A 23,609-nucleotide genomic window follows, 5' to 3' on the forward strand; every position below is an offset into this window, starting at 1 on the left:
AATCGTCCGTCTAGTAAAAGTTGGGTGGGGGTGTGCTCGGTCAAAATGGTGATGGGGTTCAGTCCGGTAATGTATGAGAAGTACTGGACTGCCCAGGAAACTGCGAGCAGGTGCCTCTCACAGGCTGAGAATCCCTGCTCCACAGCATGTAAAATCCAGGAGGCATAAGCTGGTCATGCCGTTCCTGCAGGAGTACGGTTGAAAGGGTGCGGTCTGTGGTCGCTACCTCTATGGCATAAGGGGAAAGCGGATCGGGAACTTGTAGTGCGGGGGCGGCTATGAGCGCCTGTTTTAATGATTCCACAGCATCCGGGTGCTGCGGAAGCCATTCCCAGGGGGCTCCTTTCTTTAGGAGGTCTGAGAGGGGCGCTGCCTTGCTGGCGAAACCGTCGATGTGGTTTCGGCAGTAGCCAACCAGTCCTAACAACGACCGGAGGGCTGAAACGTGTTGGGGAAGGGGTAATTTAGCAATCAAGTTAATTCTTTTGTGCTCGATCTCGCGTTTGCCGTGTGTGATAATTGTACCCAAATATACCACTTTTTCTTCCAATATCTGGGCCTTTTTGGGGTTGACTTTACAGCCAATGGAATGTAGTAATTCCAGGAGTTCGGACAGAAGCTCAATGTGCTCTTCCTTTGTGTCTATCTGCAGTAGTAGATCGTCTACATACTGTACCAGACATTCGGCAGAGAGAATTTTGCTAGTCCATTTGCCAGCTGTCGGTGGAAAATGGAGGGGGAGTTGTGGAAGCCTTGTGGCAGGCATGTCCACATGTACTGCTGCGCTTTGAAAGTGAAGGCAAATTTATACTGGCACGCCTTTGCCAATGGAATGGACCAGAACCCATTACTGACGTCCAAAACCGTGAAATATCGGGCATGGAGTCCCTGTTTGAGCATGGTCTCGGGACTTGTTGCAACGGTGGGGGCTGCTGTGGGGGTGACTTTATTGAGTTCCCGATAATCAATGGTCAAACGCCATGAACCGTCGGGTTTCCTTACTGGCCAAATCGGGGCATTATTAGTTGAGGCTACCGATCTTAGGACGCCCTGCTCTAATAAGCTTTCTATGACCTTTAGGATTTTTCCTGCTGCTTCTAGGGGAAATCCGTACTGTTTTTGGGGTCTTGGGTCCAGTCCTGTTATTTGTACGGAACCGGTCATCCGTCCACAGTCGTGTTTGTGGGTTGCGAATGCTGCCCTGTTCTTTTGCAGGACTGCCCTAACCTGTCGCTCCGTGCTGAATGTGGTGGGGTTGAACTAAAACTCGCCTACTGCGCTAATTTTGTTCATATAATCCCCTATATTGAGTGTTGCGGGGGCTCTAGCGGATTTCGCCATCTCCCAGACACACTGGTTGACTGGATCGAAAGAGAGGTGGTGAGAATTCATGAAGTCTATCCCCAAAATGTGCTCTGCTGTTGGGGGCAGGTCGACTAACACTACGGGGTGTTTTGTATTAATGGTGCCGATCTGGATGGGTACAGGGGTCGTGATATGTCCCTGTTGTGAGTGGCCTGTGAAGCCGCTGAGGGTGATAGTGGCTGTGGTGGGCCATGTGTTCTTACCAAGGGTGGAGGAATTTAAGGTTGTGCGGGACCCTCCTGTGTCCCAGAGAAGCTCGATCGGCTGTCCCCTAACCTTTGCTGCGACTACGGATTGTCCTGACCTATCCCAAAGGGTATCGCAGACACAGCCGGGGGAGCCTGTACACCGTCAGTCCGTTCCGGTCAAGTCTGTCTGATTGGACTGGGCGCTAACGCTATGTATGGGCTCTGCCTTTTTCTTATGGAGAGTGAAGGTCTGTTGGGCCTTTTATGGTTTTTTAGCGGCCTTGCATTCTTTGGCAAAATGTCCCAACTGTCCGCAATTGTAGCATTCTTGTGGTTTTGCTGGGGGGGTGCTCTTTCCCTCGTTTACCCAGGCGGGGTTATGAAGTGTGGTTCTTACTGCCTGCACGTCTGCGGTGGCTTGGTTTTCCTCAGGGGTTCTAGCTGCGGGCTTACTGTGGGCCGCCTGTTCCCAAACGCGGGACAATCTTTTGACCACCCACTTCTCATTATGAGCCTCCTCCGAGGGGTCATAATTACTACAGGCATTCTGTCCTGTTTCCGTGGCATGGGAGATAAGGGTGCGGGTCCATTTGGCCATATTGTCTGCGGACAAATGGGCACGGTCTACATTTTCGAAAACGGCTTCAAAGTGAATCCACAAGCGTCCTGCAAACTCTGTGGGGTGTTCAGACTTTTTCTGTCTGCACTTATTTAGACTGTCTACGGGGTCGCCCCGGTTGTACCCGATCGCATCCAGGATCGCGGTATGCATTTCTGCAAGGGTGCCTCCTCTGACATTCTGTGGGTCGGGAAGGGCTGCTGCGACCAATGGGTCTAAGCTGAGGACTGTGAGTTTACCTGCTCTTTTTCATCCAGGCTGTACATGGTCGCCTGGTGTTTGACGGTGGCAAAGAAATGGTGTGGGTCTGAAGCGGGAGGAACGGTGTGATTTTAGCACACGCGTCCCGTAATTGGGTCACTGTGAGGGGGGTGGAATATAAGACTTCCGCCTCGTCTGCTGTGGCAGTGCGGTGGGTTGTTACAGGGTTCATGGGAGCCTGTATTCCCTGCTGTGTGGGGGGTGGGGGTGCTCTCCTCCTTTGGGGTTTTCCCTGTACACATGCTCCCTGAACATATCTCTGCGCTGTCTCTTGCAGTTCTTCGCAATCAGGGCCGTCTTCCTGGTCTAAACTTTCCCCAAAGGTGTCTTGGAATCCCTTTTGGACAGAAAGCATTGCTTGCAGGTCTGCAATTTGCTTTCGGCACTTCACGTGGTCTAAGGTACTCTGCCTTTGTTCCGTGGTTGCAGCGTGGAGCGCTCTCAAGGCTGCCTTGAGATCATTACGTTGCTTCTGTCGTGTCTCCACCTGCTTCTCCGTCTCTTTCTTAACCAGGATGGCACGCTGCGTGTCCCGATAAGCCTTCTCATACTGGGATTGAAAACTGCTTAAATGCACCAGACAAGACTGGTGACCCCGTTTGGCGTCAGCCACCTCTTCGTCCTTGGCTTCTAACTGCCTTTTCAATTCCAGGTTTTCCTTTTCCATCTCGCATACATCGATTTTACTCATACGATGTATGCCCTCTATTTCTTTTCGGAGCGTCCTGGCGACCTCCTCTGTGCCTCGCAATTGTGCCATGCAGGACACGATTGCCATCGGCTTGCGCGCTTTCACTAAGCTTTTCTTATGGATTTCACTCATGTTCTCCCACCAAGTATGCCCTATACTTCCAGGACCTGAGTCGTCATTATTACAGAAACCGCTCCACACGGGCCATCCTTTGCCCTGCAGAATTTTGCGAATTTCCACTTCCCAAATGGGACACTGTCCCACTTTAATGCTGCTGATCGGTGCGACCGCAAATTCTTCGGGATTCATGAGGCGATGCATTGCCTGCATTGCCTGCATGGCCATCTCTCTTATCTGCTCGCTACGTTCAAATTTGGAACAGGGGGCTACGGTGGTGTCGTAGAATCGGGTACGGCTTGCGCTAATTTCCGAAAATACAGACCTCCGACAGTTTTGACGCAACAAAATCTATCAGTTTTACCTTATAACCCTGTTATTTACGCATGCATACACACACTTCCGAATTGTGAATTATTAACCAGAACCGCTTGAACACTTGTGATTTTTTTTGTTTTTGTTTCCGATTGGATTCTATTCAAATTGTTGGGGTTCTCCCGGAGGGGTTTTCCACTTCAATGTCGGGTCCCGGCGGAGTCGCCAATTATGTTGCTCTTTTTAGCCTTAGTTTAATTACCTCTGATTATGTCACCTTTGCTCACGAGTCGCCAGGTATCTTTCTGATACCGCCACGTGGTTCAAGCTCGAGTTATGATTAATAAGTCAGCACACCACTTAGTAAAATTGAAATCAACGGTCATTTATTATATACAACAAGTAATGCTTGCACAATAATCCTACTATCTATATAGAAACCTACCACTACTGGCCAATACTTAACTTTAGGAAGGGCCCACCAGGTCAGGGAAACGAATGGCTTATCGAATTGGATCTGGCCCGCGGGATTCAAAAAGGCTGATACACGTCACTGGCTAGGAGTCTTTATCGGGTAGCGATCGCTGGAGTCAAACTTACAGTTTCTGGTTGATGTTCTTGCGAAGGTCTCGAGCAGGAGAAGAAGGGAGAGAAAGAGCGATCTGAACTTGGCCCCTTACTTTATAGGGCCCAGGGGCTTCCCGCCTCTCGGGGCGGCCCTTGACCCTGAGTCCCAAGTGATTGGACTTGTTCCCAATCACTGGGTTCGATATGTCCAATAACGGGGCAATTCCTCGATTGGGGGGGTGGTCGTTCACCTGTCTTTGTTTTGGCCACTGTAGGTGCCGACAGGTCTGGCCCGGCATTCAATTGCTAATATGTTGCAATTGTTCCCGGGGATAGCCGATTAAACTGCAGATGTCTGGGTTGATGTGCTGCTAATGGTCTTGAGTATCGATCTGGGCCGACTTCCCCAGAGCCGAATATGCTATTCTGTCTGCAGCTGTCCGTTTGTGTCCTGTTGGCTGCTTTTCCCATCAGCCTTTTCGGTTAGCCATTTTAAATCGGGTTTTGGCCAAATTAATAGGGAATCAGCCATTTTAGGTGGCTACAAAGCCCCCACCTGTATTCCTACATGATGAACCGCAGAGCCTTTAGCTGGCCTCTCTCTGGCTCTCAGATCCCAGCAGATATAGCTGTCTTTGAGTTTCAGAGGTAGTTCTTGAAAAGCCTATGGACCCTTCCCCCTGTTAAAGTCCATCTCCATGGCAATGTGAATCAAATAGCAGTAGCAAACACTTGTGGGTTTAAAAAAAGATTATTATTTATTCACACATCACAACCTGAAGTCTAAACACTACCCAATCATGCGGCACTCACTCACAAAGGCAGATGCTTGAGGAAAAATACTGTTATAGAGAATAGTGTACAATTACAAGTTTTAAACAAAAATAATAATCCATGGTTCACGTATCAGGCTAATTGTAGGAGAACTGCCTGTTGCACTGCCTGTAAATAAGTGTCTTTCCACTCTTGGATTGTAGATTAAGGTAGCTGGAGTCAGATATCAAGATTATTGCAGAATTCCCAGAAGAACTGAATATTCAGCAGGTCATGAAGTTACTTGTAGTTTTTTGATCAGGAGGTCTAATTTCTTGATAGATAGACTTGGATTTATGAATCAGTCTAAGAGGCCTTTTAAGATATAGCAGCCTCCAAGTTTTAAAATGCTTCACATTTACTGTCTTCATCTGCAGTCAATACCTTGCTGTGGCATTCTTTGCAGAGTATCCAGGTCTTCCTGGTCTTGGGATAATAAAACTCCTTATCTCAAGTCAGTTTCAATCACATGATAAAGAGTCAGTGTCCACCCAGAATGACTTAAAGCTAAAGGCCATTGCTATACAATTAAAATTGGTTGATTGTTTTCACACCCATTTGTGGATAACTGATTTCATCAGCTCTCTTTTTGTTACATTGCAAACATAAGGACAGGAAGTCTGGAAGTCCACTGATTCTGACTTTGGAGTTAACTAGGAATAATGGCAGGTGTGAATTCCACAGGGGTGCTGACTGGGCATGTCTAAGTCAATGGCAGGTGCCCCTGCCCATAGTTAAAATCCAGAATGTTGTGGAAGCTTGAAATAGTCTGTATTGATGTTGCAAAGTCACCAGACCCAATGGTAGCCAGCCTAGCCACTTTGTGGGTGTTCATTCCAAAACAAAGATCATTTCAGAAGCTTCCAGAGGAACACAGTTCATGTTTGAAGTTATGAATAGGGCATGCCTTCACTGGGCATAGCAATGTTTACTTTTGTTTTGTTTTTATTTTATTAATTCCACTTGTTAATGTTCTTGGATATCTAGCTCAGCCTGTTGTTTATGTCTTATACAGATGTAATCAGGCCATGTATTCTTCAGTTTCTGCACCAAATCATTTTGCACTACTCCCCTATTAAACTATTGATTGGCCTATTTATTTTTAAAATATTTCAACAAAGCCTGAATGCAGTCTGTATATACTATTTCTAGCTTCTTGGCCTTATCAACTCTATTAAAGTTGTTGATTCATGCTGGTAAAACATTACTGCATTTCATCTAAGCCAACCACTTCATATGTGATCCTGGGCATTAAGTAGTAGCAGTCTGGGGAACATGTGACAGCTGAGCGTGATCATATTCACCGATAGATTCTTCTGGTAGGGGGTCATTGATTAGTGAACAGAATTGAGAATTTGAACATGTTTTCCTCTACTTAACTGAAAGATGCGGAAGCTAATTGTGACATTCATAGCACTGGTACATTACTCCGTATATTACTCGTGTCATGTCTGAAGTGCTGCCTTCTTACATCATGCTTAGACTTGTTAGTTTATCTCCCCTAATTTTGTTCACCGCATTCCTTTCACAATCATTTCCTTTTATATCCCCTTTAGTTGTCCAACTTCCAATTAAAGCAGAAATGCCTCTCATAGTATCCTTTTGTGTCTCATGGAGTTAAAACCTGACATGTCGCCTTTGTTTGAACAATAAGCAATGCATATAAAGTTCCATGTGCACTCTCGCCAATGCTGTAGAGAGTTAGTGATCTGTTCTGATTTGTGTTCTGATTTGTGTTCAATGGATGGCGTGGACTATTTTCTAAACGGTGACAAAATTCATAATTCTGAAGTGCAAAGGGATTTGGGAGTCCTAGTCCAAGATTCTCTAAAGGTAAACTTGCAGGTTGAGTCCGTAATTAAGAAAGCAAATGCAATGTTGTCATTCATCTCAAGAGGCTTGGACTATAAAAGCAGGGATGTACTTCTGAAGCTTTATAAAGCATTAGTTCAGCCCCATTTAGAATACTGTGAGCAATTTTGGGCCCCACACCTCAGGAAGGACATACTGGCACTGGAGCGGGTCCAGCGGAGATTCACACGGATGGTCCCAGGAATGGTAGGCCTAACATATGATGAACGTCTGAGGATCCTGGGATTATATTCATTGGAGTTTAGGAGGTTGAGGGGAGATCTAATAGAAACTTACAAGATAATGAATGGCTTAGATAGGGTGGATGCAGGGAAGTTGTTTCCATTAGCAGGGGAGACTAGGACCCGGGGGCACAGCCTTAGAATAAAAGGGAGTCACTTTAGAACAGAGATAAGGAGAAATTTCTTCAGCCAGAGAGTGGTGGGTCTGTGGAATTCATTGCCACAGAGGGCGGTGGAGGCCGGGACGTTGAGTGTCTTTAAGACAGAAGTTGATAAATTCTTGATTTCTCGAGGAATTAAGGGCTATGGAGAGAGAGCGGGTAAATGGAGTTGAAATCAGCCATGATTGAATGGTGGCATGGACTCGATGGGCCGAATGGCCTTACTTCCGCTCCTATGTCTTATGGTCTTATGGTCCTATGATCCCTGAAAACCCTACAACATTCTATTGTCTTGGAAACTGCACTAAAATATAGTGTATACACTTATTAACTCTGTATTTTTGCCCAATGGGGAACCCTGGTTGTGTAGTCACATTTTAGCTTTCACAATGTGTACCATTTTTGCTTTCCACAATATTATATATCAGTTACCATCCTCTAATTATGCATCTGAGAGGAGCCCTCATAAGCTTTATTCCCAGATAAAATAATTAATTTCATGACATAACCATTCTTTAAATGTATTTTTTGTTCAAAATGCTTATTTGAAATAGAATTCCTACAGTGCAGAAGGAAGCCATCCGGCCCATCAAATCTGCACTAACCCTCTGAAAGAGCAACCTACCTCCCACCCAATCCCATAACCCCACCCAACTTGCACATCTTTGCAAACTAAGGGGCAATTACGGGGCTGATTTAGCACAGGGCTAAAGAGCTGGCTTTTAAAGCAGACCAGGCAGGCCAGCAGCACGGTTCAATTCCCGTATCAGCCTCCCCGAACAGGCGCCGGAATGTGGCGACTAGGGGCTTTTCACAGTAACTTCATTTGAAGCCTACTTGTGACAATAAGCGATTTTCATTTCATTTATCATGGCCAATCCACATAACCCAGACTGTGGGAGGAAACCAGAACATCCGGAGGGAACTCACGCAGACACAGGGAGAAAGTGCAAACTCCACACAGTCACCCAAGGCCTGAATTGAACTCGGGCCTCTGGCGCTGTGAGGCAGCAGTGCTAATCACTGCTCCACCGTGTAGGATTTTCCTTGGTGAAACAGACTTTCCTCACATTTGACAAATGCAGTTCTGCCCCTTTATATAACTCTGCTATAAACTCCCATTTATCGCCCCTTTATTTCCTAACATCGTCGCCTTTGTCCTTTATGCAATCACCTTTGGCCTCTACCTACCGCCTTTGCTCTTTCCCTCCTACATCCACCACCCTTTTCCCTCGCTCTGAAATTAAGTTTTTTTTAAATTGCTCATTTCTAACATCTTCCAGTTCTGACGAAGGGTCGTCGAGCTGACACCTTCATTCTCTCTTTCTCTCTCTCCACGGATACCGTCTGAACGTTTCCAACATTTTGTTTAGGGATTTTTAACTTCAGAATTCCAGTAATGTTTGGATGTTGTTTTGTTTTGCTGTAAGCAGCAAATAAGACTTTTTTTGAAAAGAGCTCCAGATAGAAACGTGCAGAACTAGCAGTTGGTTCTCTCCTGCATGAAAGGGATGTGAGATATTGGAACATGACAGTGAGCTTTGGCCATGTATGAAAGAGAAAAATCCTCTTTATTCATTCCCGCTGCACCTTATCATTCACGGACGACAGCTGAACGTTGAGATTCTCTTCCGAAATGTCAAGGCTTTAGACACTAATCATCGTCCCGTTGATCAATGTGTCAATCGAACAATCAGCAGAGCCGCGTTAGCTGTAAACGCATCTTAATTTAATTGATTTAAGGGACTGTTGGGGACCTACAGCCTTTTTATAACATGGGGAAGGGAGGCGGGGGTGAAGAGGCACAATGACACGCTTAAAGTCTCAGGAAATCTCCGGCTGCCGAGACATTGGGGATGAAATGGAAAAATCTGATTGCTTGTTTTGGAGTCGTTAGGGTTTTTTTTTGTTGTGTGTAATGTGGAGTGACGCAGGTAGACAGCGAGCTGACGCACAGGAGTAGATTTGCACGGAGTCCAGCCCCTGAAAGCTGTCAGACAGACGAGCTCCCAGCCTCAGAGTGCCCTCCATCCCTCCCTCGCCGGCCAGCCGCAGCTCCACGCTCTGCACTGTCCAGGGTGCTGAAAGCTGTCAGTGAGAGAGACAAGCTCCCAGCCTCAGTGTTCCCTCCCTCTCCCAGGCCAGCCGCAGCTCCACGCTCTGCGCTGTCCAGGGTGCTGAAAGCTGTCAGAGAGAGAGAGAGAGAGAGAGAAACGAGCCCCTAGCCTCAGAGTTCCCTCCCTCTTCCAGGCCAGCCGCAGCCCTACGATCTGCGCTGTCCAGGGTGCTGAAAGCTGTCAGCGAGAGAGAGAGAGAGGAGAGAGGCGAGCTCCCAACCTCAGAGTTCCCTCCCTCTCTCAGGCCAGCCGCAGCCCCACTCCCTGCGCTGTCCAGGGTGCTGAAAGCGGCGGCGCGTTCATCCGCCAAGCACAAGGCGAGTTGAGTGCTGGAGAGCGCCCGGCAAAGAACCTCGAGAGCCAACCAGCCTCCTGCACACCTAGCTCACTATCTCCAACAATGACTTCCAAGTATGCAGCAGCATTTGCAGTCTTTCTCCAAGCCCTCGCACTGCTGTTAGACCAGGTCCACGCATTCCCCACACCTGGAGGATTGAAAGGTAGGTTTAATGCAAATTTTAATCCCCCCCCCCCCCCCCCCCCCCAACACACACACATTCTTGTAAATGCATCCTGTTCTCGCTTAAAACGGCCGCAGTTGAGCTCAATTTGGTCATTCGGTCAAATATTATTTCCAGGGTGATTCTGACCCTGTCGCCAGGGTTGGAGGGGCTGCTGTGCCGGGTGTGTGTGTGTGTGGGTGGGGAGGGGGGGGGGGGGGTTGATTGCTATTATTTCCGATTCCTCCGATTTTTCTTCGCCAATATGAATGTAATCGATGCTTCGTCCGATGTTGCTGCAGTTACGCTGAAATCACTCGCATTCGCCTGAGTCCCAGTGGCTGCTTTGCAAATATTTCTAGCCGGAGCCTCCGGGATGGTGAGGAGCCATAACTGCCGTGTTGGGTGGGGGGGGGGGGGGGGGGGTGCTTTTCCTAGAGCTCCGGCTGGAGGTTAATCCGGTGACGTTGGAAATATTTCCGTCACATCCTCGAACAAGTTGAGGATCCCACATAAAGGGGGCTGTAGCACAGTTAGTGTTAAATACTTCGCGCCCCAACTTCACCATTAGGAGGGTGGATTGGGGGCCATCACAATTGTACACGGAACAAAATCAAACCTTGACCTCAAAATAGTTTTTCTTTCAAATGGCTAAACAGCCCCATGTCAAGCATTTGCTGTCAATCCGTGTGCCTTCATCAGTAATACCGCTGAAGTCCAATCCTCTAAGTTGCAATGATGCTAACCGCCCATTTAAGGGGTATCTTGACAAATACATGAATAGGATGGGAATAGAGGGATATGGACCAGGGAGTGTAGAAGATTTTAGTTTAGCCGGGCAGCATGGTCGACACGGGCTGGAGGGCCGAAGGGCCGAAGGGCCTGTTCCTGTGCTGTACTTTTCTTTGTTCTTTGTTCCACTTGCTGGTAAGGCCATTATGGGTTGTGGAAGGAATCAGTCTGGAACTTGGTGAGGAAAAGAAATCCATTGTCAAACAATTGGTGGAAATTGGCTTAAATCGGTTTTGTAAATATCAACGGTCCAGTTGCTCCTGGCGCCAACAAAATGTTGCTCATTTGATAATCAAGTGTTTGGAAGGTGTGTGGAAAGCTCCCCGGTTTTTTTTTAAAGGTGCATTCGCTATTTCTCATTCTCAGTTAAAATCATTGCTTCTTCCATCTCTTGCAGAAAAAGCGGAATACAATCGGGAATTGTCAGCGGAAAAACCGGTAGAGGAACAGGTAAATGATTTCTCCAGGGTAACTGACGCCTTGCTTCAAAAGGCGAACCCAGACAAGTCATTTCATATTTTCACTAAATTGGACTTTTATTGTTTTATTTCATGTTTCCGGGCAACCTGGTCATTCGTTAATGTTGTTCCTTTTGCAAATCGGATTTAACACGAGCCTATTGCAATGTTTGGTCTAATTCAAACATCGTCCTTTTGGGACATTGGTGGGTGAATAGTATCTGGTATCATTAAGTATCCCGCGTTATCTGAACCTTCTGCTATTAATTCTCTCCAAATGGATTTGGAGCAACTACCCAGAAGCTAATATTAAAATTCACTTTTTAAATGTCATTTTTCTGCTTCCCTCCAGATTGCTGAAGCCGGACGGACTAGTCAGTCAACATCGACAGGTTAATATTATTATTTATTTGGATCCTACATGCGATTGACGCACAAAAATAAACATTCGCTTCAAATGCTCCAAATGCACAAGTGCACGAATAATACGCCTCACCTTGCCCTATATCTTTGCAAATCCTTCCAGTCTACCAAACCCTTTCATCTTCCGCCACTAGCCCTTCCCCCCTTCACTGGAATAAAACTAAAATACCGCAGATGCTGGAAATCCGAAAGAAAAGCAGCAAATGCTGGATAAACTCAGCAGATTTGGCGGCATCTTCCACAGTCCTGTGCTTCTCTCGCCACAGATGCTGCTAGACCTGCGAAGTTTATCCAGCATTTTTGTTTGACTTCTCTTCACTAGGGGCTGGTTTAGCACAGTGGGCTAAACAGCTGGCTTGTAATGCAGAACAAGACCAGCAGCTCGGGTTCAATTCTCATACCAGCCTCCCCAAACAGGCGCTGGAATGTGGCGACTAGGGGCTTTTCACAGTAACTTAATTGAAGCCTACTTGCAACAATAAGCGATTATTATTATTATGTTAAGCAGGCAGCACTGCCTTCAGCCCAATTCATAGAGTTTATTTGCAGACCATCGTTTTCCTTTTCCATAACAAACTTAACTTGTACTGTGCTGTAGTTGCTATCACTAAAATACCCTCCACTGCCACCTTGAACACTTGCCCAGCTTTGTTGCCCAGAATTAAATCCAGCACTGCATCATTGGACCTCCTACATATTGACATAAAAAGCTCTCGATAGAGTCCCTGCAATGCAGGGGGAGGCCTTTTGGCCCATTGAATCTGCACTGGCCCTCTGAAAGAGGCCCTACCTAGGCTCACTCCCACAGCGTATCCTCGTAATCGCGCCTAACCTGCACATCTCTGGACACTAAGGGACAGCTTTAGCATGGCCAATCCACCTAACTTGCACATTTTTAGACTCGTGAATACATTTCAAGAAATCCACTCACTCTAAACCCTTTAACACTATGACTAAACAATTTCCCGAAACCCCTCTGCATTTCTACACCTCTGCATTTCTTTTGTATCCTTTTTTCAAACCATCTCAGAAATCTATCTTTCCAACCAAACTTTGAGTCATCCTCCTAATCCCACCATCCAGGGTTCAGCTTCGCCACCCCCCTCCACATTCTGATTTGTGCAAAGCAGAAGGACATTTAAGGCACCATGTCAATTCAAAACAATGCTATGCTTGTAGCTTTGTTGATTACATTTCTCATGTAGCATGCGCCAATGTTTCTTTGGTTACTTTTCCCCTTTGCCCCATCATTATCCATTTGATAACATTCCAGAGAATAAAATCCTGCAACAGAACGATTCGGCGGCAGACGACTTCCTCCTGCTCAAGTCCTTGGCAGAGAAAGAAAGGAGCCAGAAGAGAGACCAAGCCACAGGAAACAATCTGGGTGATCCCTCACTGCCCGCGGGCAACATGGATTCAACCAAAAGCAGAAGATTAGCGGAGGACTATGGCGATTCCACCAAAAGTGCAATGGATTACAAAGATGAAGGTCTTGCCATTTTAACTGAATTTCATTTGCCTTCTGCCATCCTTTGTGGGATTGACTTGATTTCCACCCAGATCTGGCCTATTTATTTGTGCAATGAACCATAGAAATATAGAACCATATAATTCCTACAGTGCAGAAGGAGACCATTCAGCCCATCGAGTCTTCACTGACCCTCTGAAAAAGCACCATACCTAGGCCCACTGCCCCACCCTATTCCCATAATCTAACCTGCACATCCATAGACAGTAAGGGGCATTTTAACATGGCCAATCCACCTAACTTGCACATCTTTGGACTGCGGGAGGAAACTGGAGCACCCGGAGGAAACCCACACAGACACAGGGAGAACGTTCACACTCCACACAGTCACTTAAGATCAGAATTGAACCCGGGTCCCTGGCTCTGTGAGACAGTATTGCTAACCACTGTGTCACCGTGCTACCCAATGTGTTTGCATGTTTTGGATTCATCATTATTGTTGCATGAATGTTAAAGCAAACTCAAACCCTTAGGACATTATTATGACCCAATGATGTTTATTCCTGCAGATGACCCCGATGGCCTTCACCAACTGGACGGAACACCTTTAACAGCTGAAGACATTGTCCAGAAGATCGCCAACAGGATCTATGAGGAAAATGATAGAGGGGTGTTTGACAGGATAGTCTCCAAGCTCATAAATCTGGGACTGGTAGGTGCCTGAAACCATACCAACAATTTTAAACATATTTTCTGTGATCAAACAAGAAAACATATTTACTATATACTCATCATCGAGGCAGTGGGAAACACAAGCTGGATAATGGAATAATATTGCATTGACTCGGATGAATGACTCAAAATGATTCTTCCGGATCACTGGGGCACCAAATGGAATGCATAATTGCAAAAGAATCATAATTAATATAAAAATTGAGGATGCATGAAATATTCTTTGAAGACAATAGTCATGGCCATATGTCTAAAACCTTAAAATAGGAGTTATTTAATTAACAGCTGAATTTCAAAGGTTGCAGGTTTTGAAAGCTTCATTCATAAAATGAAGATGGTTTACATTTTTATCATAAAAGCAAAATACCGAGGATGTTGGAAATCTGAAATTTCAAAAAACCATGACGTTTTAAAAGAAAAATCATTTTGCACCTGAAAGGTTAACTCCATTTCTCTCTCCACACATGGTATGGGGCCTGCTGAGAGTGTTTTTGTGTTTGGGGGGGGAGGGTGGAGATTAATGTCAACCTAAAGAATATGGGTTGAAAATTCACACACAGCCGCTGCACTTTACTAGCATTTCTGGGAAAATAATGTTTCTTTATCGTGTGCAGGTTAATGTTTTTGTGTGGCCCTTTGCCTATAGAATCCCTACAGTGAGAAATGAGGCCATTCAGTTCATTGAGTCTGCACTGGCACTCCGAAAGATCACTCCACCCAGACACCCCCCCCCCCCCCCCCCTCGCCCCTATCCCTGGGTATTGATCATGACCAATCCTCGTAACCTGCACATCTTTGGACTGTAAGAGGAAACCGGAGCACCGGGAGGAAACCCCCGCAGACACTGGGAGAAAATGCAAACACTGCACAGTCACCCAACGCCGGAATTAAACCTGGGTCCCTGGCACTGTGAGGCAGCAGTGCAAACCACTATGCCGCCCTTGTTCAAACATGTATAACTAAGGAAAGTGTAGAGATAAACGGTGTCCACACACAGGAATATAAAAATGGAAGTCTCAGTGGGAAGAGAAGGAAGATGAATTCTCTTCCTTTGCGTGTCTATTTTTCTCTGGCTTTTCCCCTTGCTGGTGGGATTTCCTGGTGAGAGCATTCAATTGCCTTTCTTCCTCCTCCAGCGGAACGTCTTTGTCTTTATATTTACTGGAGCTATATGGTTTCTGTCGCTGCCATTTCTTCCTGTTGATCTGTCCCCTTTACTTGCTCCTTTGCCTCAGTCTGAAAGACTGTACACAAGTTGGAATTGCCACTTTCTTGACTTTATTTTCACAAGGAGGTCTATCAAGTACCAGAAACGTGACAAACATAGATTTTATGTCATCTACAACGAATAATAATAGTTTGAATTGAATTGCGGCATTGTTGAATGCAGATTTGAAGGGATGTTTTCCACCACAACGTAACTTTATGTGAATCCCTCAATTTAACAGCTACTTCCTAACTCACTTCCTCTCCCCCCCAGTAGTACCACCCTATGTAGTACTGAATTATGTCAACTAGGAAGATCCAACATTCCGTTCCTACTTTCTGCATAATTAGCAGCAGGAATTTATCATTGTGATCACTATCTGAGATAATGTGGATGTTGGGAGAGGTAATGAAAATGAAAAATGAAATGAAAATGAAAAAAATGAAAATCGCTTATTGTCACAAGTAGGCTTCAAATGAAGTTACTGTGAAAAGCCCCTAGTCGCCACATTCCGGCGCCTGTTCAGGAGGCTGTTACGGGAATTGAACCGTGCTGCTGGCCTGCCTTGGTCTGCTTTAAAAGCCAGCGATTTAGCCCCGTGCTAAACAGGAGAGATTCAGGCTCCAAAACTATGACCTTCATGGTCAACTAGCTGTTCAAATCTCATGACTCCTACAAATGATTACCACTTGATTGTGGTATAGAGGATGCCCATTGGCTGGTGGATCTGTACAAGAGCAATCAGTTGTTTATTTGAGGGAGGTGGAGGAAGGGGCTCAATTAGGCAAAAAGAGAAAATTATTGATGTACTTGCTATGTATTTATCTTTTTTTTTAAACTTAAAATAAATTTAGAGTACCCAATTCTTTTTTTTTACAATTAAGGGCAATTTAGCATGGCTAATATACCTACCCTGCCATCTTTTTGGGTTGTTGGGGTGAGACCCATGCAGACACGGAGAGAATATGCAAACTCCACATCATGGACAGTGACCCGGGGCTGGGATCGAACGCTGGTGCTCAATGCCGTGAGGCAGTAGCGCTAACCACTGCGGCCCCATGCTGCCAATCGCTTGCTACATATTTATGTCGATTGTAACGTCAATATGTTCTTTTCCTAGATAACAGAAAGTCAGGCCTACAATCTGGAGGATGAGGTAGCAGCTGCTCTGCAACAACGTATTGCCAATGAAGCCAGTAAGAATGAAGTGGAGGTTGGAAATATTGATTACCCAAGTATGAAGGTTGACGATGACATGAACGAAAGAGAAGAGGGGGAAATGGCAAGTCCATGAAAGCAAATCATGAATTTACTTCCCTTGTCAGGAAATAGCTCCAATATCAATCATTTTTTTTGCAGAAAGTTTAAATGCTTTAGTGTGAGTGGACTGTATTCCCCATCAAAAGAACAATATTTATCACCTACCCAAATTGAATAGGGTCTAGCATTGTGATCAGAAAGGGCGAACATATGAACAAAGGAAGTGTGGCCTACTCTGCTCCTCCAGCCTGTGCTGCTATACGGTTAGATCACAGTTGATCTGACTTTAGCTTCAACTCCAAATTTATGCTGTTGCCTCTCACCCTCCACTCCCTTGTAGTTCAAAAATCTCATTCTTGAATATATTCCATGACCCAGATTCCACAGCTGATAATTCCAAAAATTCATGAGACCCTGGGAGAAGAAATTCCTCCTAATCTCCTTTTTGAATGGGTGGCCCCTTATCCTGAACCTATGCCATCAAGTTATAGATTCCCCCATGAAGTGTAACATCCTTTCAGCACCCATCCTGTCAAGGTCCCTCAGAATCTTTTATGTTTCAATAAGATCACCTTTCATTAATTTAAACTACAATGAGTATAGGCCCACAAACTTCAACTTTCCTAATAAGATAATCCCCTTCATCAGAGGACTAAACGCTGTTCTTTTTGCAGGCGTATTGACCGGTCATGACCAAGATCATCATAAAAGCCCAGTTAAACCTTTTTTTAAAAATTAGAGTACCCAATTTTTTTTTCCAATTAAGGGGCAATTTAGAGTGGCCAAACCACCTATGCTGCACATCTTTTGGGTCATGGGGGTGAGACCCCGCAGACCCGGGGAGAATGTGCAAACTCCACACGGACAGTGACCCGGGGCCAGGATTGAACCTTGGTGCCATGAGGCAGCAGTGCTAACCACTGTGCCGCCTTAAAATAAACCCCAGTTAAACAACAAAACTTGCATCTTCAATTAATTTTATCATTATGTGTTGTCATACGAATCAGGAGGGTTCCAGGCTGAATCCCCAGTCTGTGCTGGGTTAAATAATCTCAGCCAGGATGAAAGTAAAGATGTTCTAATTGAGCCTATGTATCAGGGAATAGTACACAACCCAGGATGTGCACTCCTGATTGTGATACAGTGACCCCTGTTGGATATGTGCAAATGTGCATGTTCAGTTGGGGACAGCTGTAATGCTGAGAAGATGTTTATCAGAATATGTATAACTTTGCTTGTTATTTTCTCGCATTTCACAGCAAATTAAAAAGCCTAGTAAGAACACCGATGACCTTGTGAAAGAGGAGAGTGAAGGCACTCTGGCCAACAACTGGGTCTCAACAAATGAAATGAATCAAAGAAGCAGTGCACCTGCCGCTGATGATCTGGACGATCTTCAGTATTTTCCCAACTTCTACAACCTGCTGAAGAGCTTGAACACAGGTAATTGAGATACTGGGGTAGATTTGGGGTAGAAATAACAGTGAGGTTGGCAGCGCTCACCAATGTTCAAGCATAAATCTGACAGCAACTTCCAGTCGCCACATATGTACAGTTAAATGGGTAAATCAGGAAGTTTTTAATGACAAGGTTACTACTCCAGCAAAAGCTGAGTCAGAAAGATATCTTACCAAGAGACTCACCATTGAAATACATAGAACAACATGATATTGCCTTACTTTGCTGTTATATTATATTGGGCGGCACGGTCGCACGGTGTTTAGCACTGTTGATGCACAGCACCAAGGTCCCAGGTTCAATTCCCGGCTTGGATCACTGTCTGTGCAGAGTCTACACGTTCTCCCCATGTCTGCTGGGGGTTTCCTCCGGGTGCTCCGGTTTCATCCCACAAGTCCCAAAAGACATGCTGTTAGGTAATTTGGACATTCTGAATTCTCCCTCTGTGTACGCGAACAGGCACCTGAATGTGGCGACTAGGGGATGTTCACAGTAACTTCATTGCAGTGTTAATGTAAGCCTACTTGTGACAATAATAAAGATTATTTTAATAAATATTATTCTATATCCAAATTATATTGCCAGAAAACATGAAGGATTGTTCATTCCAGTGTATTCCAATTTTCCATTGGATTGAAGTTTAATTTTCAACATCAACTGCACATTTTTACAATAATTTGATTTAAAACTAATTATGTGAAACTGAATTTCAGAGAAGAATATCCATTTATGACCAATTGACATCTTTTAAAGAAAATTGTTTCTGCATATGCAAATTTTGATGGTATACCAAGTCTTAAATACAGCCAGAAACCCACCACTGAAAATTAACCTTTATAAGTGTGGATTCTCATTCCCTCAGATTTTAATTATTGTTGGAGTTTTTAAAATGCTTTTTTTTTCTTTCTTTCTCTTTCATAATCTAACCTTATTTTGATTTCTGTATCGAATCATAGAAACATTGAAAATAGGTGCAGGATTAGGCCATTCAGCCCTTTGAGTCTGCACCACCATTCATGGTTGATCATGCAAATTCAGTATCCCACTTCCGCTTTCTCGCCATACCCCTGGATCCCTTTAGCTGCAAGGCTAAGTTAGTTGTTAAGTCAGATACTGACTTAACATTGAATTAAACATTACAATTGACACGCCAAGTCAAGCGCTGTGCTGCTCATTAACAATGCTTCAACCTGATTTAGTTAAGCAGCTACACAGTTGCTTGATCTGTTGATACAGATCCTATATCATCTCTAGAGGTGCTCTACATCTGTCTGCTGTCTGACATGAACATCCAGTGCAAGAGTCCATAGGAAATCTGTGGGCAAGAGCAAGAGGGGGAAAATGGCTGGCGCCAATGCTTCACTGCTGACCACAAAATCCGGCCCATTAGTATAATCTCAAAAATAACATTGTTACTTCAATTATTAATGCTGTCTGATGTCAATGACAGATTACAGTGTGACCACTCATTGAATCTGGGTTGCATAAGTGGCGGTGATAGTCGGCCTGGATGAGGTAAACAGCAGAATTTATGCAAAAGGAATATAAGAATCCATCCTTTGCAGTGAGGAGGTCCTGCCAGCCATCACTATGGGTGCCTGAAAATGGCTAGGTCAGTTTGGCTACATGCTATGAATGACTTTTAGTGGCAAAAATTTGCAAGTATCACATTGTTTTATGAACCAATATTCTACATCATGCCATTTAATCACTGAAAAATAATATGGAGAAAAAATGTCAAATAAATCTATGTCACTTCAATCAGATCGTCTCTTTGCTATTCAAAATATTGAAATGTGCATTTTAGACGTACATTATGTTTCTAAATTTGCTAAAACAAAGTATTATACAGCACATCTAATAATCTCTTGTTAACACAGAGCAAGATGCAAAGGAGAAAGAAACATTAATAACCATAATGAAGACATTAATCGATTTTGTGAAGATGATGGTGAAATACGGAACAATAACACCCGAAGAAGGGGTTTCATACTTGGGTAAGAATAAACTTAATACATAAACTACATTACTAGATTAAGGGGGGGATGGTAGCATTGTGCTATTGTAACCAGACCAATAATTCAGAGACCCAGAATAGCCCTTTGGGGAGCTGGGTTCAAATCCCACCATGGCAGATGTTGAAATTTGAATTCAATAAAAAGAAAATCTGGAATTAAAAGTCTAAGGTTGACCATGAAGCTAGGGCAGCAAGGTGGTGCAGTGGCTAGCACTGCTGCCTCATGGCGCCGAGATCCCAGGTTAGATCCCGGCTCTGGATCACTGTCCATGTTGAGTTTGTACATTCTCCCCATGTTTAAGTGGGTTTCGTCCCAACCCAAAGATGTGCAGGCTAGGTGGATTGGCCACACTAAAATGCCCCTTAATTGGAAAACATGAATTGGGTACTCTAAATTTTTTTAAAAGGATGACCATGAAGCCCATTTTGATTGTTGTAAAGACCCATCTGGTTCCCTAATGTCCTTCATTTAGGGAAGGAAATCTGCCATCCCTACCTGGTCTGGCCTACATGGGACTTCAGTCCCACAGCAATGTTGTTGACTCTTAAATGCCCTGGTCAAGGGTAATTAGCGATGGGCAATAAATGCTGGCACAGCCAGTGACTCGCTCCTCCCCTGAATGAATATAATTTTTTTTTTACGTGGGTCTATTGATCAATTATGTAATATTACCTATTTAATGCGACAGATACAATGTTGCATTTACATATATTGTTTTGTTTTTTTAAAAAATATATTTTATTCAAGTTTTTTGGCCAAACATAACAATACGTAGTGTTTCTTTTACACAGCAATAAAGCAATATAAATAACCGTGGCCAGTTTTAAACAAATAAATAAGTAATATATAGACAAAAACAAAAAACAAAACTAAATGGCAACTGCCTTGTCCAAAATAAATACTCTCCAAAAATACAGTCCAGCAATCCAATATACAATTACATATACCAAATACCTATACATATACAATAACATCCCTGAGAGTCCGTCCGATTCCTCCCCCCCCCCCCCCTCCCACCCCCCGGGTTGCTGCTGTTATCTACTTCTTTTCCATTCCCTCTATCTTTCTGTGAGGTAGCTGACGAACGGTTGCCACAGCCTGGTGAACCCCTGAGCCGAACCCCTTAACACAAACTTAATCCGTTCTAACTTTATGAACCCAGCCATATCGTTTATCCAGGTCTCCACCCCCGGGGGTTTGGCTTCCTTCCACATTAACAATATCCTGCGCCGGGCTACAAGGGACGCAAAGGCCAACACGTCAGCCTCTCTCGCCTCCTGCACTCCCGGCTCTTCTGCAACCCCAAATATAGCCAACCCCCAGCTTGGTTCGACCCGGACCCCCACCACCTTCGAAAGCACCTTTGCCACCCCCACCCAGAACCCCTGTAGTGCCGGGCATGACCAGAACATTCGCTGGGCCTCTCGAGCATCTCGCACACCTATCCTCTACCCCAAAAAATTTACTAAGCCGTGCTCCAGTCATATGCGCCCTGTGTAGCACCTTAAATTGTATCAGGCTTAGCCTGGCACACGAGGACGATGAGTTTACCCGACGTAGGGCATCAGCCCACAGCCCCTCCTCAATCTCCTCCCCCAGTTCTTCTTCCCATTTCCCTTTCAGCCCATCTACCATGATCTCCCCCTCGTCCCTCATCTCCCTGTATATGTCCGCCACCTTACCGTCCCCCACCCATGTCTCTGAGATCACTCTATCCTGCACTTCCTGCGTCGGGAGCTGCGGGAATTCCCTCACCTGTTGCCTCGCAAAAGCCCTCAATTGCATATACCGAAATGCATTCCCTTGGGGCAACCCATATTTCTCCGTCAGCGCTCCCAGACTCGCAAACGTCTCATCTACAAATAGATCTCTTAATTGTACTACCCCAGCTCTTTGCCATGCTCCAAATCCCCCATTCATTCTCCCCGGAACAAACCTATGATTGTTTCTTATCGGGGACCGCACCAAAGCTCCCGTCCCTCCCCTATGCCGTCTCCACTGCCCACAAATTCTCAATGTAGCCACCACCACCGGGCTTGTGGTGTATTTCTTTGGTGAGAACGGCAACGGCGCCGTCACCATTGCTTCCAGGCTAGTCCCCCTGCAGGACGCCCTCTCCGATCTCTTCCACGCCGCTCCCTCCCCTTCTCCCATCCACTTACACACCATTGAAACATTGGCGGCCCAGTAGTACTCACTTAGGCTCGGTAGTGCCAGCCCCCCCCTGTCCCTACTACACTGCAAGAATCCCCGCCTCACTCTCGGGGTCTTCCCAGCCCACACAAAACTCATAATGCTCTTCTCAATTCTTTTGAAAAAAGCCTTCGTGATCACCACCGGGAGGCACTGGAACACAAAAAGGAATCTCGGGAGGATCACCATTTTAACCGCCTGCACCCTACCTGCCAATGACAGGGACACCATGTCCCATCTCTTGAAATCCTCCTCCATCTGTTCCACCAACCGTGTTAAATTAAATTCTTGGCTATCTGGATCCCCAGGTACCGGAAGTCCCTTGTTACCTTCCTCAACGGTAAATCCTCTATCTCTCTGCTCTGCTCCCCCGGATGCACCACAAATAGCTCACTTTTCCCCATGTTCAGTTTATACCCTGAAAAATCCCCAAACTCCCCAAGTATCCGCATTATCTCTGGCATCCCCTCCGCCGGGTCCGCCACATATAGCAACAATTCATCCGCATACAGAGATACCCGGTGTTCTTCTCCCCCCCTAAGTACTCCCCTCCACTTCCTGGAACCTCTCAGTGCCATGGCCAGGGGTTCAATCGCCAATGCAAACAATAACGGGGACAGAGGGCATCCCTGCCTCGTCCCTCTATGGAGCCGAAAATAGTCAGACCCCCGTCCATTCGTGACCACGCTTGCCATCGGGGCCCTATACAGCAACTGTACCCACCTGATATACCCGTCCCCAAAACCAAATCTCCTCAACACCTCCCACAAATAATCCCACTCCACTCTATCAAATGCTTTCTCGGCATCCATCGCCACCACTATCTCCGCTTCCCCCTCTGGTGGGGGCATCATCATTACCCCTAGCAGCCTCCGTATATTTGTATTTAGCTGTCTCCCCTTCACAAACCCAGTTTGGTCCTCATGGACCACCCCCGGGACACAATCCTCTATCCTCATTGCCATTACCTTGGCCAGAATCTTAGCATCCACATTCAGGAGGGAAATGGGCCTGTATGACCCGCATTGCAGCGGGTCTTTTTCCTTCTTTAGGAGGAGCGATATCGTTGCCTCTGACATAGTCGGGGGCAGCTGCCCCCTTTCCCTCGCCTCATTAAAGGTTCTCATCAGTAGCGGGGCCAGCAAGTCCAAATATTTCTTAAAGAATTCAACTGGGAATCCGTCTGGTCCCGGGGCCTTCCCCGCCTGCATGCTTCCAATCCCTTTCACTACTTCCTCCGTCTCAATCTGTGCTCCCAGCCCCACTCTCTCCTGTTCCTCCACCTTAGGAAATTCCAGCTGATCCAGAAAGCACATCATTCTCTCCTTCCCGTCCGGGGGCTGCGCTTCATATAATCTTTCATAAAATGCCTTGAACACTCTATTCACTCTCTCCACTCCCCGCTCCATCTCTCCCTCCTCATCTCTCACCCCCCCTATCTCCCTCGCTGCTCCCCTTTTCCTCAGTTGGTGGGCCAACAACCTACTCGCCTTCTCCCCATATTCGTACTGTACACCCTGTGCCTTCCCCCATTGTGCCTCTGCCTTACCCGTAGTCAACAAGTCAAATTCTACATGTAGCCTTTGCCTTTCCCTGTATAGTCCCTCCTCCGGTGCCTCCGCGTATTGTCTGTCCACCCTCAGCAGTTCTTTCAACAACCGCTCCCTTTCCCTACCCTCCTGCTTTCCTTTATGTGCCCTAATAGATATCAGCTCCCCTCTAACCACTGCCTTCAGTGCCTCCCAGACCACTCCCACCTGTACCTCCCCATTATCATTAATTTCCAAGTA

The 23,609-nt window shown here is 45.7% G+C and overlaps 1 protein-coding gene across 1 annotated transcript in view; it reads left to right on the forward strand.

Annotated features, from left to right (window-relative positions):
* The first annotated feature begins 9,189 nt into the window (after positions 1-9,189).
* Positions 9,190-23,609, forward strand: part of scg3 (secretogranin III) — a 45,291-nt gene continuing 30,871 nt past the window's right edge. Inside the window, exons 1-8 of the mRNA XM_072470630.1 lie at positions 9,190-9,807; positions 10,997-11,049; positions 11,410-11,449; positions 12,754-12,972; positions 13,521-13,663; positions 16,011-16,172; positions 17,410-17,593; positions 19,489-19,605. Of these exons, the coding sequence (XP_072326731.1) occupies positions 9,708-9,807; positions 10,997-11,049; positions 11,410-11,449; positions 12,754-12,972; positions 13,521-13,663; positions 16,011-16,172; positions 17,410-17,593; positions 19,489-19,605 (1,018 nt within the window). The 5' untranslated portion in view covers positions 9,190-9,707. The remainder of the gene's footprint in view (positions 9,808-10,996; positions 11,050-11,409; positions 11,450-12,753; positions 12,973-13,520; positions 13,664-16,010; positions 16,173-17,409; positions 17,594-19,488; positions 19,606-23,609) is intronic.

The sequence above is a fragment of the Scyliorhinus torazame genome, chromosome 12 (genome assembly GCF_047496885.1).
Source record: "Scyliorhinus torazame isolate Kashiwa2021f chromosome 12, sScyTor2.1, whole genome shotgun sequence".
In the NCBI taxonomy this organism is placed as follows: domain Eukaryota; kingdom Metazoa; phylum Chordata; class Chondrichthyes; order Carcharhiniformes; family Scyliorhinidae; genus Scyliorhinus; species Scyliorhinus torazame.